The sequence below is a fragment of the Nelumbo nucifera genome, chromosome 1 (genome assembly GCF_055504915.1).
Source record: "Nelumbo nucifera cultivar China Antique chromosome 1, China Antique-T2T, whole genome shotgun sequence".
NCBI lineage: Eukaryota > Viridiplantae > Streptophyta > Magnoliopsida > Proteales > Nelumbonaceae > Nelumbo > Nelumbo nucifera.
The window spans coordinates 27,745,875-27,763,284 of NC_142649.1; the positions used below are offsets into that span (position 1 = coordinate 27,745,875).

General features: G+C 41.6%; 1 protein-coding gene across 3 annotated transcripts in view; it reads right to left on the reverse strand.

Annotated features, from left to right (window-relative positions):
• Window positions 1-17,410, reverse strand: part of LOC104609663 (threonine--tRNA ligase, mitochondrial 1-like) — a 112,769-nt gene that overhangs the window by 65,018 nt on the left and 30,341 nt on the right. For all 3 annotated transcript variants that reach the window (XM_088896259.1, XM_088896260.1, XM_010276025.3), the window contains 3 exons: window positions 16,907-17,018; window positions 15,022-15,147; window positions 13,602-13,661 (listed from right to left, as the gene is read on the reverse strand). In XM_088896259.1, the coding sequence (XP_088752385.1) occupies window positions 13,602-13,661; window positions 15,022-15,147; window positions 16,907-17,018 (298 nt within the window). The remainder of the gene's footprint in view (window positions 1-13,601; window positions 13,662-15,021; window positions 15,148-16,906; window positions 17,019-17,410) is intronic.

A 17,410-nucleotide genomic window follows, 5' to 3' on the forward strand; every position in this document is an offset into this window, starting at 1 on the left:
TTGGGTGTGACCGGTACAAAGGCTGGTGTGGGGGGCTGAGGTTGCATCATAACCTTCATTCTGGTCTCTTCACTGTGTACAAATGAGTATGCCTGAGAGAGAGTCACACTGTCCCTAGTCAAAATTTGTTGTCGTACAATATCATACTCTGAATTTAGGCCCGCCAGAAACTCAAATACTCAGTTTGTCTAAACCTGCTTTCTATATATCTATGCATCTTTGGGACTCTCCCATTCAAGAGTCTCTAAGTGATCAATCTCACGCCATAGGAACTGCAATGTAGAGAAATATACTGAAACCGGTCTCTCTCCTTGTTTAAGATTCTTCACTTCACATTTCAATTCATATGCTCTGGCAACATTAAGGGGTTGGGAATAAGTTTCTTTCATAACATCCCATATCTCCTTAGTTGTCTTTGCCCACAAATAGACCTGTTCATGGGCTAGGTAGCCCGACGGCCCGGCCCGGCCCGGCCCGCACCCCGGCCGGGCTTGGTCATATAATTAGGCCCGCGGGCCTAACCTCGGGCTTAACACAGTAAGGCCAACTGTGTTTCGGGCCGGGCTCGGGATTTGTCAAAAAAGCTCGGCCCGAGCCCGACCCAGCCCGACTCAGTATTATATATTTTATAAAATATATAATATGTATTTTATATATTACATAAAATATATAATTAATATAATATTTATTAAAATATATATTTATAATTTAATATATATATATATATATATTTTATTCTTTTCTTTATAATTTCAATCTCTCTCTCTCTCTATTCAGCTACTTCAACATTAATAATAATAATAGTATAGGCTAAATTTCGGGCCCGGGCCCGGGCCCAGGCTCGGACTTTGGGCTTTTTATGAGGGCCGGGCTCGGGCCCAAGTTGTAGGCCCGATGGTCGGGCCGGGCTCGGGCTCGGGCCTTAAAAAAATTTGTTAATACACAGTAAAAGCCCGGCCCGGCCCGGCCCATGAACAGGTCTACCCACAAATAATTCTGGCTAATATGAGGCTACATAGAATTACACAGCCATGTCATAACCAAGTAGTTTTCTTGAATCCACTTGGTATATGTCGGGTCTCCCTTGGGAGGTTCCTTCATATCTCCCAAGAGGTACCCTAATTTACCTCGTCCACCAATAGCCATCATGGCTGATTGGGCCCATTCCAAATAGTTTGATCCATCAAACTTTACAGTTGTAATCTGACCACCCATCTCAGAAACATTACCATAACTGATGTTCCCAAGGCTGCCTTCTGCCTGATTTTTTAACTCCATTTCTATCAAGTCTCAAAACAGCACTTGGACTACCAATCACAATCAAAAACAGTATGGGCCTGATCTGTCTTCACAGTATATGTGCACAAAACTGGGATAATTCTGATCTGAAACCAACTAGCCAACACAACAGTAGTTGTCCGTAGAGCTCTAACCCCTTAGGACTCTGAAAAACAGCTTAGAAGAGGTCTGATATGCTTGGGAGAGTTAGGGTTTTAATCAGTCCTTAAAGTGAACAATTCAGTTGCACAATCCACTCAGTACTGTGTATATAGACTTGCAGTAGGGTTAATAAGAAACCCTAGAGTCTGTGTATATAAATCTCAAGGTTCAATCAAACACTAGGGCTTGCCGCAAGGTTACTTTCAAACCCTAGAGTAGAGAGAAACACAGTTGAGACAGCTCGGCCCAGGGTTTGCTGTAAAACCCTAGTGAATCGCAGAGAGGAAACCCTAGGATGGTTCGGCCTTCCCCTCCAGATAGGTCCAACCTATCTTCTCTGATCTAACTTCTCTTAGAAAGTAAATAACTTACAAGGAAAAATTGTTCGCTGCCTTCTAGGGTTACCCGAACCCTAGTCTTCTCTAATCCTTCCTGACCACCAACACTCTGCAACCCTAACAAGTTTCCAACAGCTACTAGCACTTCTGGCGATCTCCAAGAATCAGTCTGCGAACTCCTCCTTTTCAGCTTAGTCCTAGGAGATTCTCATGTGGTCGACTGGTATTAGACTCACATGAGAAACCCTAACTTGGCTCTGATACCATGTAGTTGTTCAAGACTGCTATCAGTCTTGATCACTCAGGAACTTCAGGTTCGAAGAGAAGAGAAAGTGAAGAACAAGGAGGAGAAAGAGTGGTGAGAGAGCAGTAGAACACAGTTTTGAGGAGAAGAAAACTGTGGGGCCCTTGGTGTTTACATCATAACACATAACAATATAAAACTGAAAAGTAAATAACAACTAGAATAACAGAATCATAAATCGACCACAGCTGTGACTAGATACATTCTACCCTAAGGACAGAGTGGGACCACAACTGTGGGGCCCACATCAATGTTCTCTACATAGGAATTCTGTATTTTGGAGTCAGGTGTAATTGTTCCTTTTCATTGTGGGCGTATGTCAGCATATTTGGGGAGTTAAGATATTTTAGCTCCCTTCTATGAGTTTATTCTCATTCAATGAAATTTTCTGTTATTGATAAAAAAAAAAAAAAAAAATCTTTGAGCAAATGTCAAATCTGAAAGTTAGTTTTGATAAGAGTTGTATGGTGGGGTTGATATGGATGAGAGGGAGGTGTCAATAAGTGCAGAAAATTTGGGATGTGTGGTATTTCAATGGCAAATGAATTATTTGGTGCTACCTTTAGATTTGGGATGTGTGGTAGATGGATTCACCAAGAGATTAATCTATAAATAAAACATTTTACATTTCCCAAATAGATCCACAATATATGACTGAGATGCATCCACGACTCAATGTTTCCTTTGCCAAATAGGCAATGAGCCATTCCTCCACCTCTTCATACATTCAACTTTTCTGTGCATAAAATTCCAGCAATTTATCATCATTTATCTAGCTTGGTCAGCAACAGAGATCTGTAGAAGGGGGCACTATGTTATGGAATATTGTGCCTTCTTCAATTTGCTACTTGCTAGAGCATTTGGAAGGAGTGGAATGGACGAAGATTCAACAGTTTGTCCAATCCAAACAAAATTGACAAAGGAGTGGAATGGCCTTCTGGGTTTTATATCTTAGCCTAACTTATATTTTATTTTTATCTTTCCTTTCAATGGTTTAATTTGAATCCACGTGCACCTAACCTAACTGTATGGATCACCTATGTCCCTGTGCTTTCCTTCAAACAAGAGTAGAGGCAGGCTGCACAGTTGACTTTTTTGAGCAAAAGGTAAAGTATAATTGAATTAATGAAAAGGTCCTTTGTAGTTAAGTAACATGGTGTGATTTTCTTAAAGAGGTGTCATGATTTGGAGAAGGCGAAGACTGGAATGCTCGGATCTGCTGAGAAGATGGGAGGCTTCGTGGAGAAAGTGGAAGGAGGCTTCGTGGAGAAGGTAAAATGGAGGTCAGCTCTGAGGATAGAGGCCAAAGATTTCCTCTTCGAAGAGATACGGATCAAAGGAAGACTAGGTTTGAAAGTAAGAGAACAGAAGAGAGCCACGACCCTTGTGGAAGGCTCAGAAATGATTGAGTGGGTGAAAGAGTTTGTCTCTGATGCAGCTGCTAAAGGGAAGCAGAAATGTCAGAAAGAAAATTTCTCAGGATCGGGTAGGAGGTATGTACTGGAGAATGAGAGGAATGCAAAAGGTGCATTTATTTCTTTTACTGAATATTTCTCTAAAGGAAGGAAACAAATGATTTGTCTTCCACAAGGGAAGAATGACCAAGGGGGGAGAAGGATTTCTGGGATACTAACAAATTTCCTAAATGAAGGAAAATGGAGAATAAAGAGAATTTGAAAGTTGATGAAAGGGGACAACGACCAGAAACCAGAAGCCAGTTTCTGTGTAAAAAAAAGGAAACAAACAAAAAGCTTGTGGCCATGGCAAATAGGAGGGACCCTTCATTGGTAGCAGATGGGACAAAAGGAAAATGGGATAGAATGCTAGTGGTTGAAGCTGAAGGGGTGGTGACAGACTGGTGGAAAGTTGCAGAAATGTTGAAGAGCAAGATGGAGCTAAGAAGCACCTTTATTGTGACCCCGTTCAATCCTGCTAAGGCAGTGTTGGACCCTCTTGAAAATCAGGTAAATGTTAGAGCACCAAGTATCTAAGATGATCTGGGAACCTCCTCGGTTTTTAAATGGTCGTTTTCATCAAATTCAAAAGTGTTCACAGTGGAAGATAATGTAACTGTTTGAGTAATTGGGTTGCCATTCCATCTCTGGAATCAAGGAACAGCAAACTCAATTGCTTTTTTGTGTGGAGCTCGCCTTGATGGTGTTTTCTGGGGAGACCTGCGAAGTGCAGCCATTCTACTAGGTGGTGTAAAACCAGAAGATATATCGAGGAAGGTGAATGTAGCTGGGGAGGGTTTGTTCTTTCCAGTGTGGTTACTGTCCTCCATTAAAGCTACCCTGTAGAGAGAAGCAAGACAGGAGGAAGACGAAGAGGTGGAGGAGTTGCAGCTACGTGGCAGTTTGAAATTGGCTGGAAAAAAGAAACAAGGAGTTTTCACAAGAATGGAAGCACAGCCTTTAGGCAGCCCAAAAGACTCAGATCAGGAAACTATTAGAAGTGTTAGACGTGTTGCACAAGGCAACGGTGGGAAAACCAACGCTTCTTTTGCTCAGGCAGTTGCTTGTGGCGCTAAGCAATTTATTTCAGAGGAGAGGAATGGTCTGAGTGCAATCTTTTGTGAAGGGAATGAGTTGAGCAAGGTGGAGAACATTAAGATTTTAATAATAACTTTTGAGAGTGTCTCCAACTTGAGGGTAAATTTTGATAAAAGTTGTGTGGCTGGAGTAAACATGGAGAATAGGGAGATTGAATCCATTGCAGAATGCTTAGGTTGCAATATTTCTTCTTGGCCTTTGACATACTTAGGGCTACCTTAGAAGCCAACCCTAAAGAAAGTAGTTTCTAGGCCCCTATTGTGGAGAAATTTGACAAGTGCTTGGCGGCTTGGAAAAAGAATTACATCTCAATAGGGGGTAGGTTGACTTTAATTAAGGCTACACTTGCCAACCTTCCAACTGCTAAGGGCCCGTGAATAGGATCTCGTCACGGGTTGGTCCATGGGGAAAACCTCCTGTTTTCCCTTGTTCTTCCCTTTTCTTGAGGAACCTATCTTGGCGCCTTAATGGTGATTTGTTCAAGAGATCACCAACTCTCCTCTGCTCTTTCTTGACTGAAAATTTCAATGCCTTTATTGAATATCATCAGTTCCTTAAATAGGAGATTACGAGAAGATAAGAGTCCTACTTTTAGGAAGACTCCTTACTAATTAGGAAGGCTCCCTACTAATCTATACTACTGAACAGATAAGATAAGAACACTAAACAAATAAGACTCCCTACTAATCCATACTACTGAAAACAGATAAGATAAGAACACTGAACAGATACGATAGAACTATATCTAGCTAGAATTAGATAAGATGAGAATCAGCAAATCTTGCACCCTTTACTGCTGCTGTCGGCGGCGATATTTCTTCCCAATAAAAGCGTCCAAAACATTACTCCCCACCTGGACTAAGAGCTTGTCCTCAAGCTCGAAACCAGGATATGTGTCTTGAAACTCAATCAAAGGGATCCAGGTAGCTTCGGCTGATGGCAAGCTGGCCCATTCCACCAGGACTTCAAGAACACCCCGATTGATTCTGGAGCGAACAAGAGCCCGAGGTTGGAGAATGAATTTGCCCTCTTTCAAGGGTGGTAAGGGGGGAACTCTGTCAGGAGGAATACCCTTAAACAGCTTGAGCAAGGAAATGTGGAAAACATCATGGATCCTACTGTGCTCTGGCAGTTCTAGTTGGTATGCAACCGTACCAATCCGCCGCAAAACCTTGAAGGGTCCATAAAATTTAGGAGCTAATTTAGGAGCAGCCCTATGACCCAAGGAGCGCTGTCGATAGGGCTGAAGCTTGAATCAAACAAACTGTCTCGGTTCAAATGACAATTCCCGATGATGCTGGTCATAGGCATGCTTCATGCGTAGCTGTGCCTATTGTAAGCGAAGAGAAACTTCAACTAGAAGGGCATCGCGCTCTTGTAAGGAACGATCAATCTCCTCCAAACGAGTAGAACCGGGTTAATAGGATAACAAACGAGGAGGGTCACGGCCATAGACGACCCGGAAAGGTGTCATTCCTAGGGAAGAATGATAGGTAGTGTTATAACAATACTCGGCCCAAGGAAGCCAATCAACCCACCGTCGCGGTTGATCTCCAACAAAACAACGGAGATACATTTCGATCGTTCAGTTCACCACCTCCGTTTGACCGTCCGACTGAGGATGATACGCTGAAGAGAAAGCTAAGGTGGTACCATGTAACCAAAACAATTCCTTCCAGAAAGTACTAGTAAAAACCAAGTCCCTGTCGCTGACAATAGATTCCGGTAACCCATGTAAACGGAAAACATGAGTAAAAAAAGGTGGGCGACGGAAGTAGCACTGTACGGATATGACAGAGGGATGAAATGGGCATACTTAGAGAAGCGATCCACCACCACGTAAAGAACTGATTTTCCTCCAACCTTGGGTAGCCCCTCTATGAAATCCATAGAGATATCAGCCCATATTTGTGCTGGAATCGAAAGGGGCTGAAGAATGCCATCCGGGTGCAGGTTTTCCCATTTGTGTTGTTGACAAGTGGAGCAGTTTTGGATAAAGTCCCTAAAAGAGGCCTTCATACCTTGCCAATGGAAATCAGCTTGGACGCGATGTAGTGTCTTCTGAATGCCTTCATGGGTGGAGTCATGAATACTAGAGATGATGGAGGGAAATAAAGATGAATCTGCTGGAAGATGTACCCAACCTTTATACATCACAAGCCTGTCATGAAGGGACCAATTGGAGTCGGCGGCTCCAGACTGAATTTTCTGAACAAGGGTTGTCCACTCTGGTGAGTGTGGCATCGCCTTCTTGATGTCGTCTAACAAGGTGACTCGGGGATGGGAGATCCCACGAAGAAGCATAGTGTCCTCGTCACGCCTAGACAATGCATCCGCGACACGATTTAAGGATCTTGCCTTGTCCACCCGGAAATCAAAACCAAGCAGCTTGCTAACCCAATGTTGTTGAGGAGAAGTGGTAAGTCGCTGCTCCAACAAGTACTTGAGGCTATAGTGATCAGTTTTGACGACGAATGACCTTCCCCACAAGTACAGTCTCCAGTGTTGGACTGCTCTAGCTAACCCAATCAATTCGCATTCATAGACGGGTAATTTTAAATGATGGTCAGCAAGTTTATGGCTGAAGAAGGCAATCGGGTGCCCTTGTTGCTGTAATACGGCTCCAATCCCTATTCCGGATGCATCGCACTCAACTGTAAACTCGAGATCAAAGTTCGGTAATTGCAGAACTGGAGTGGAGGAGAGGGCATTCCTTAAACTTGCAAAAGCCGCATCAGTTGCGTCATCCCAATGAAAGGCATTCTTCTTTAGCAGCTTGGTTAATGGGGCAGCCAATAGGCCATAGTTTTGTACAAACTTGCGGTAATATCCTGTCAAACTGAGGAACCCGCGGAGAGCCTTGGCGGATTGGGGCTTGGGCCATTCCTTGATTGCTTGAATTTTGGAACTGTCCACCGTTACACCTTGCCCGTTGATGACATGACCCAAGTAAAGAGCCTGGCGCTCCCCAAAAGAGCACTTGGACCGTTTAAGGAAGAGCTTGTGTTGGCGCAAGAGCTCAAAAACAGTCCTCAGATGATGCACATGTTCTATCCATGATTTACTGTAAACTAAAATGTCGTCAAAGAACACTAAAACAAATTTGCGAAGGTGGGACTGAAATACCTCATTCATTAAGGACTGGAATGTGGATGGGGTGTTTGTGAGGCCGAACGGCATAACTAAAAACTCAAAGTGGCCATGATGAGTTCTGAAGGTAGTTTTCTCAACGTCTCTGGAAGCCATTCAGACCTGAAAGTATCCCGACCTAAGGTCTAATTTGGAGAAGTATTGGGCACCATGAAGTTCATCCAACAACTCGTCCACAATGGGAATAGGGAATTTATCCTTGACAGTCCGGTTATTGAGCTCTCTGTAGTCAACACAAAATCTCCAAGTACCATCCCGCTTTGCCACCAACAGGACTAGCGAGGAGAAAGGAGAACGGCTAAGGCGGATGATCCCCTGCTTCATCATTTCAGCACATTGCTTCTCTATCTCGTCTTTCTGCAGATGTGGGTAGCGATAGGGTCGGACGACGACTGGTTCTGAACCCGTCACCAGAGGGATCCGGTGATCGCAAGCTCGTTAAGGAGGAAGTCCCTTGGGTTCTTGGAACACATCTGAAAAATTGGCGAGGAGACTTTCCATAGACGTTGCATGTGTCGTTTCGCCTTGGAGCGCATGAACCTATGGTTTTTTTGCCTTTACCCTGTCGTTTCCATAGACTTTCCATAGACTTGCTTCCCATTCAAGCGGAATGTCATCGTTAGGGCGCTGAAATCCCATAAGATTGGGTCTAGGGTGATTAACCATTTTACCCCAAGAACTATATCAAATCCATCCAAGGATAGCACAAACAAATCAGCAAAGAAGGATTCAAATTCAACCTGTATTTGGATGTCCTTACAGATTCCCGGACTGTGAACTCTTTCACCGTTTGCTACGGCTACCTGCAGTCTTGGTCTGATTTCCATAGGCAGTTCCAACTGAAGGGCAGCTTGCTCACTTACAAAATTGTGTGTGCTTCTTGAATCAACGAGGATCCGTACTCGTCTTCCCGCTACCCGTGTCTGCAACTGCATAGTCTGAGAGGTTTTTATTCCTGTGATTGCGTGGAGAGAAATCTCGGGTTCGAACGATGAGGGTTCATCCTCGTCTTCCTCTTGTTCATCCACCAAGAGGCAGAAAAGTCTCTTGCACCTGTGTCCCGCCGAATAAAGATCGTCGCAGTTGAAACATTGTCCCCTCGCCCGTCGTTCTGCCATCTCGGCCCTAGACAAGCGCTTAATGGGGGGTGCCACCACGCTGCTTCCCACACTGGATGTCGTCCTGAGAACGTTGCTCGTATGAGGCTTCTGTTCTCGGCTGGCTGCAGAAGATGGGGCCATTCCGGGTGTTTTCGGGGGTGCCCATGTTGTCCCCAGCCGCCCTATACTAAAAGTTTCACGGCTGAGTTGCAGCTTGCGTTCAAAAGCGCAAGCTAGATTCATGGCCGTAACCAGGTTGGGGGGATTTTGCATCTCCACATCCACCCTCAAAGGTTCTTCTAACCCTGCGGTGAACATGTCTACCTGCTGGTCTGGTCGTACCGATGCTGCTCAGGCAAGGAGGGTCTGGAACTGGTGCTGATATTCAGTCATCGTTCCTGTCTGTTTGAGGTTGATCAATTCGCCTAATGGATTGCTTGTTAATGGGGGCCCAAACCTAAGAAGGCAGTAGGATTTGAATTGGGTCCAGTTGAGCCCGGGTTCCTCCTATTCTAATCGATAGAACCATAGCTGCGCCTCCCCCGTCAAGTGGAATGCGGCTAGGCTTACCTTGTCTCTGTCCTCTGTTCGTTGATTGCGGAAGAACTGCTCACATCAGTACAGCCACCCCAAAGGATCTCCAGCCCTGTTGTAAGAGGGGAACTCCAACCTGCTGTATTTGGGAACGATCGCGGCTCCCTGGGCAATGACCTGCTGCTCGCCAGACGATTCCACCATGTCTGGTCGGCGGCCGTTTGTGGTTGCAGCCCCTTTTGGATTCCTTTCCTTGTTAGAGAAATATAACTCCATCAAGCGTCGTAAATCTCGGACGTCGTTCTTGATCTCACACACCTCCGTGTTGTTCTCCACGAGCTTGTGCTCTAGTTCATGCACCCTGGACGTCAACTGCTCCAGATCACCCATGACGCCTTGCTCTGATACCAGATTGCTAAGGGCCCGCAAATAGGATCTCGTCACAGGTCGGTCCACGGGGAAAACCTCCTGTTTTCCCTTGTTCCTCCCTCCCTTTTATGGAGGAACCTATCTTGGCGCCTTAATGGTGATTTGTTCAAGAGATCACCAACTCTCCTCTGCTCTTTCTTGATTGAAAATTTCGATGCCTTTATTGAATATCATCAGTTCCTTAAATAGGAGATTACAAGAAGATAAGAGTAGTACTTTTAGGAAGACTCCTTACTAATTAGGAAGACTCCCTACTAATCTATACTACTGAACAGACAAGACTCCCTACTAATCCATACTACTGAAAACAGATAAGATAAGAATACTGAACAGATAAGATAGAACTGTATCTAGCTAGAATTAGATAAGATGAGAATCAGCAAATCTTGCACCCTTTACTATTGCTGCCAGCGGCGATATTTCTTCCCAATAAAAGCGTTCACATCACCAACCTACTTCCTTTCAATGTTCAGGATTCCTCCAAGGAAGGCTAAGAAACTGGAGAAGAGAATGAGGAACTTTCTATGGGAACCAAGAGAGGTGAAAAATGATCACTTGATCAGATGGGAGATAGTTAACAAACCAAAGGAAGAAGGGGGTTTAGGGATAGGGAACGTAGTGCTGAAGAATGTAGCCCTTTTAGGGAAGTGGTTATGGAGATGGCCCCAAGAGAGAGAGAGAGAGAGAGAGAGAGAGAGAGAGAGATTATGGCATGAGGTAGTGGCAAGCATTCATGGTTGCTCAGGAAATGGTTGGGATTCCGGGATATCTCGTCGAGCTACCCTTACTACACCTTGGAAGGCTATACATGGTATTCTCCCTCGCTTCCTCATATTCATCAGGTATGATGCTTGTTCTGGTAATGCTATTATGTTCTGGGAGGATATTTGGGTGGGTACTCAACCCCTCAAAGATCGTTTCCCCTTGCTCTATTCCCTTTCCCTTCACAAACATGAGCCAATTGCAACTTTCCTCCCCAACCCGTTAAACCCCTTATCTTTAAACTGGGACTTTGGTTTTCGTAGAGGGTTAAGGGATGGTGAGTCGAGTAGTGTTATTGAGCTAATTCATTTACTAGAATATGTTTGTTTGGACCCCACTTCTTCTAATCAAAGGGTTTGGACTCCTCATCTAAAAGGTACATTTACTTGCTCTTCTTTTCTAAAATCCCTCAGTTCTAACCCCATTTCCCAAGGATTCCCTGTCAAAGAAGTCTGGGCGCGACCTATTCCCCCAAAAATTGTTGTATTCTGCTGGGAAGTCTTCTATGGGAAAATCAATACTTTGGAAAACTTACAAAAAAAGATACCCTATCTTTGTCTTTCCCCAAATTGGTGTTCCTTGTGTAAGGCTGAGAATGAGGACTGTTTCCATTTGTTGATCTCTTGTTCCTTCGCTACAGCTATATGGAGTTGGAGCCTTTGTTTATTTGGAGGTAGGTGGTCTGTGCCTTCTAATTTAAACTCATTATTCAACCCATCTGTTTTTTTTTTGCACACTAGAAGAGGTAAGGTCATGTGGAAATGTATCAAGGCAGCCACTTTGTGGACTCTTTGGGAGGAAAGGAATGCAAGAATTTTCTTAGAGAAGCAAAGAGGATTAGATGATGTGAAGGACTATATCCTAACAAGAGCAATCCATTGGCTGAAAACCGTGGATATTTTTTATGACTTCTCCTTTGATGACTTGTGGAGGAATTGGCTAGTAATAGCTAACACTTCAACAAAGAAGAATTCTGTCAGAATGGGTTCCGCCTTTGGAAGGTATCATCAAGCTGAACTTTGATGGAAGCAGCCAAGGCAACCTCGGGCCTTCAGGTATAGAGGGTATCCTGAGAAATAAGGACAGCAACATAATTTCCTTATTCTCAGGACCGGTGGGAGTGGGGGATTCCACGAGGGCAGAAATCCTTGCTGCAGTACAAGGAATTCAGACCGCTAACCAGCTTGGGGTGGAGCATCTCCTAGTTGAAAGGGACTCTCAAGTGGTAACAAGGTAGCTTCTAAACCCGGATGCCACCATTTGGGGCTACAAAGATCTCATCAAAAAAGTAAAGTGGTTAACCAGCAATATGAGAGTTGAGGTAAAATGGGTTAGTAGGTTTGCTAATTCTATGGCCGATGCTTTAGCCAAACAGGGGGTTTATAGGGAAGATCTTTTTTGTGCTTCTTTGTAAGTTGTTATTAATCTGGAAATCTGTACTTAACTAGCCCGGAGAGATTGCAGCTCATGCCTTTCCTTGGGGACTTTGTACCATTGTCTATTGCTGATTAACAAAATTATTTCAATTATCAAAAAAAAAAAAAAAGAAAAGGTCCTTTTTAGTTTGTACAATGTGAAGCTGTACAAAAAGCCAGAAGGACCTCAAAAAAAGGTCGTCCTCAAAAAATTACAGTCAGAAGTAACCTCTTAAAGTCAGGAAGAATAGACAACCAATTCTAACAAAGCCTAAAGCCAAATTGATGATTTCTTCTTCCAAAGAGGATTTGAGCTCAAAACCCCTGCTGCCATTCCTTTCTATCCATACCACCCACAAAATTGCTAGGGGAATAACAGACCAGCACCTCTTTCCCTTTTTTTGTCATCCCTTGGATCTGCCACCCCTCCAGGCATGCTTTTACTGAGGCCAGCATACACCAACTTAACCTTAAACTTCTTAAGAAGTGGTTCCAGATTTTTCTAACAAACTTGCAGTGTAAAAACATACAGTTTATTGATTCTGTAAACACACCGCAGAGACTACACCTCAGATCATTACAATTAAAACCTTTCTTCACCAACATCTCTTTAGAGAGACACTTCTCTAATCTTGCCAACCAAACAAAGAACTTGATTTTGGAGGGTGCCACAGCCCCCCAAATAGCCCTGCTAGGAAAGAGAGCTTCAGACCCTCCCACTATCGGGTTGTAGAAGGATTTAACTGAAAACTCTCCGCTTCTGTTCCATCTCCATATTAAGGAATCCTCTGATTGCAGATCCAACACCTAAGACTGAAGCAAATCTAGGAGATTGCCAGCCTGCTCAATCTCCCAGTCATTGAAATCCCTTCTAAGGCTGGAACCCAGAACATAGCATTGTCCCTCAACACAAAGGTATCAGCTACCATTGCCTCTTTATCTACAGCCAGACTGAACAGGGTGGGAAACAGTTCTTTAAGAGTTCTCTCCCCAGTCCAGGGATCCAACCAGAACCTGATCCTTCTCCCATCCCCAACTTTGAAGCCGATTCCCCTTCTGAACAGGCTTGAAGCTTTGCTACCTTACATCTGAAAATCTGCGGAGCTGAAGTTCTAAGTGTTTTCCTCCCTATAACAGCAAACATATCCAAGGGGCTCAAACCAATACTGTTTGGTTTTCAATCAGTAACCAATAACTTTTGTTAGATGATAAATGAATTAATTACAAAGCATGCCATGCAACAAGAAAAACCATGATCAAATAAAAGAAAATCAATTATTATAAGAAAAAACTTGACCACAACTTAACCAAAGCAATACAACAGTCCAGAGGAACAGCCCAAAATCTAAAAACAAATAAAATTATTATGAGCAGAAGAACATGCTGCAATAGATTCATTATATGAAATATTAATCATTAAGAATACAAATAACTTGTTACAATTAAATATTGAGAGCAAAAGAAAATGAATGCCTTAAACAGAAAAAAAAAAGAGCTCAGTTCCAAAAGGGAAAAACACCCACCCCTACCCCTAAAAAAAGTTTTCATCCCAATTTCAACCACAATTATGTTATTACCTCCCCTCTAGTGGTACAGGGTCCAATACACAGCTTGCAACCATATTCCATCTCAAGGGACTGTCATGAAAAGAACAAGAATCCACTTAAGCCAGGAAATCTTGAAGTTAAAAAAGCGTAAGTAATAGAAGGAAATAAAAGAATTTATTCAAGTTGTCAAATAGCAAAAGGAGAAAACTCAAAGCCATAATATGGTGCAGTATCCACAAAAAAAATCCCTATCCAACTACCATAACATCTATAAATCTCAGAAAAGGAGATACCATACTTATGGAATGCTTAACAAATTAGAGATTCAACCTCTGATTTGAAAACCTTGTAATCTAATGAGTAATAACCCATGGTGTGAGGAAGATGGAAAATAAGCTTTGCTAAAGGAAATGACAGGCTTGAATATTAGATGTTGTCTTTTAGAGAAGAAGGGGAATATAAAATTAATAATTCTTTTCTTTTCTAAAAGATAAAGTTTAATTGTACTAATCCAGATGTAAAAGCAACATATATAAGTATCCCATGCACAGTAAGAAGCTATTTTATTGGAAGGGAAGGAACTCCTAAAAAATTCAGTAGGACAGCAGTTAAAATAGGTGCAAATAAAAAACAAAACAAAAAGGAGAAGGGCTACTTCCCTGAGTCCTTTCTTATAGCTGTCCAAGAGTGCATGGTAGTTGGTACTAATGTTTCATATTTCTGTTGTATTTCAAAAAGTTTGGACAAGTCACAAGAAAAATGTCCTACCATTTATCTGCACAAGAACTATGGTGGTTCCTACTCATCTTGATAAATGATTAGATCATCAGATATTTACATGCATAGATACCTTGACTCAACTTGCACAATTTCTAATGAACTTAAATGTATGCAATCACCAACATTAATACAACTATATGCTCCAACATTCACCTACCATTTGTAGTAAATTAATATATTTGATAATATTATTTAAGTGGCAAGTTCATTATAGCATACTGTGGTTGTTGGTTTTCCATCAAATGGATATTTTTTATCAGCTTTCCACCTATTAGATATTAATAACAAAATGAATCTAGACTATTGAATATATCTTGTTTCCTTGCTTGACTACTTCTTGCTCAGAAATTAAATGTTAAGGCAACTTCTATGATGCCAGAGTATGATATCAGAAGAACTTTAACCAATCAGAAACCCCCCAAATGAATTTTGATGAAAACCAGTTCATTGGTTACCACTTCTATGATACTGGTTGACTGGTTATCAGCTTTTCAGATAACAACTTTTTCAGTATCATCGTCAAACTTGTATCTTTAGGGTTCAACATACAACGTGGACCTGATCATAGCCAAGTCAGTATTTCCCAAGACTTTGTGGTCATATGAATTGGTCTAATAGATGTACCCATACCCAAGCAAATGTACAAAAAGCAATTTCTAAGCAAGCTCACCTGTCCAAGGATGTGAGCACTAGAATGCCAAAAAGTGTCACGTCCTTCATCTGCCTCAAATGTAAACAACTTCAGTTCACAGTCTCCCTCTAGAGGCCTAAACATGTCCCAAAGAACTCCATTCACCTGTACCACACGAAAATCAAAATGGATACCAGCAGGAATAGCACTACTCTATATTTAACAAATTAATAAAATCCTTTAGATTGCATAAGCTAGAAATAGAAATACAATATAAGCATAGGTCACTGGTCACATCAATACACTGGTGATTTCTGTACTGACTCAACAGATAATTTATTATTGGTGGCTCAATTATTGAACAAAATATTGGTGTTATCAATGTGGTGAGGCAACAATGACTAGTTGTTTTGGCCTCTCTAGTCGATGCAATGACCAGTTGGTGCCTAGGCGCTGACTAGTAAATGAAAAAAGATGTTCTAAATTTAAGATACTGAAAAAATCCCATAAATAAGTTAATATAGACTACAATTATGCAAGAAAATAATGACATTGAACATTTAGTTTACAGTCATTGTTTTGCAAACAAAGAAAAAGATAAGCAGGATAGAGTAGGACAGAGAATCACAGATCTTGTTCTCCAAAAATAGAGTGCAACCTTGACAATTCGATATGACCTTTGTTTGTGACAACTCATACCAACATACCAATGATTCGAAAATGAGAACTTAAAAGAAATCCTCTACTGCCTTCTTTTATTTTATGTGTTTTTACTATTTTATAGACCATCTTACAATCATTTTTTTCGAGAAGAGGTAAAGTATGAATTTCATTAAAAGCCCTGTACAACTAGAGGCTGTAACAGGGAAAGCCATACAAAAACAAAGCCACTATCCCATCAGCATTTACAAAATCAAAAAAGGATCTAAACTTTGAACTGTATAAGGTTGGCTCATGTCCCATTACAAATATTTAAAGCGACAGAATAAATAATATTCTATATTATTTCAAATAATTAGAGATACAACAACCAAAAAAAATTTAAATGACTTTGTGATTGACTAGGTTGGCTCATTAATTAACAGGTCAGCCTAATTAGTACTCAATCCTCTTAGGTGACTGCATCACGAGTATTGACCAACTAGTTAGTGATACAATTGGTTTGGCTCATAACATGTTTTTTGGTCAGTAGCTGGCTCATATAACATTGCAAAAAAGTTTATAATAAAGTAACCAACCACACTTGAACTTTACATATCAAGTTAGCATAGTTATCAAGGCGTTGCCTAGGCGACTAGGCACCCTTAGCTGGGAGCCCTGCCCAAATGCCTTGACATTTAGCAACTAGGTGCTCGCCTGGGTGACAAAAATGGCAAGTTGGGTGCCTTTTATGATATCATTTATATTGCTGTATCTTTTTTTTATCAGAAAAATGAGAATTTTATTCAATTAAGAGCAATGTTTTAAAACGTGGAGGCGTGACGCAAGGCGTTCCACTACCTAGAGGCGCGAGGCATAGTTCAGAACGCAAGAAGCGTAAGCCTCCCAAACACAAGGAGGCGTAAGCCTCCTTAAGAGGAGGGGGGTTAGGAGGAGGATGAAGAGGAAAAATTCTGGTATCCATACTAGAAGGTTTGTATAAAAAGAAGACATATCTCAAGAAACAGATTGCAACAAGTAAGAGAGAGAAAAAAAATTCTGGTAACCACAAGAATCACATAATAAAGCCGAAACTTCCTTGCAAGAGCCAGGTACACATGTAAGAAAAGAGGGAAACGGTAGAATTTTGTACTTGATTGAACTACAGCATAAAAAGGACGACCTGCCATAACCAAAAGCCAGATGCATCTTGACTTGGATCCTATCAACAAAGGAAATCTTCAAAAGGGAAACTTTCCAATTTAAAAGAAAATGTAATACGCACCTGGGATATTAAAGCGTTTGCAGCCAAACTTTTTGAGATGCCCTTTGCGATATCCATAGGTGAGGATATCCACTTCTTGCCTTCCTTGACAGTGCCATCTGGCAATGTTATCCTGAATATCCCAGAAAAAAGAAAAAGAACAAGAAAAATGGTAAGTAGAATAACAGAATTGACAAAGCTACATATGACTGCAACAAGGAGGATATGGAGGATGGAAAGTTCGATTATATAAATAAAAAGAATAAAATTAATGTTGCCACTAGATAACAATACAAGGATTGTCACTATAACGTTCTCCAAATTTATATAAAAAATAATGTAAAACAAACCCATATTTTCTAAACAAAGTGATCTATCAACTTAATGCCAAAACCACGTAATTGTGCATAGACGTAACAGCTAAAAAAATTGATCTTTCAAATAAGCAACATTTTCTTTTTTGGGTCCCTTTGCACTGCTTTCAATCTTCATAGATACAGAGAAATGAGAAACCTCTATTTGAAT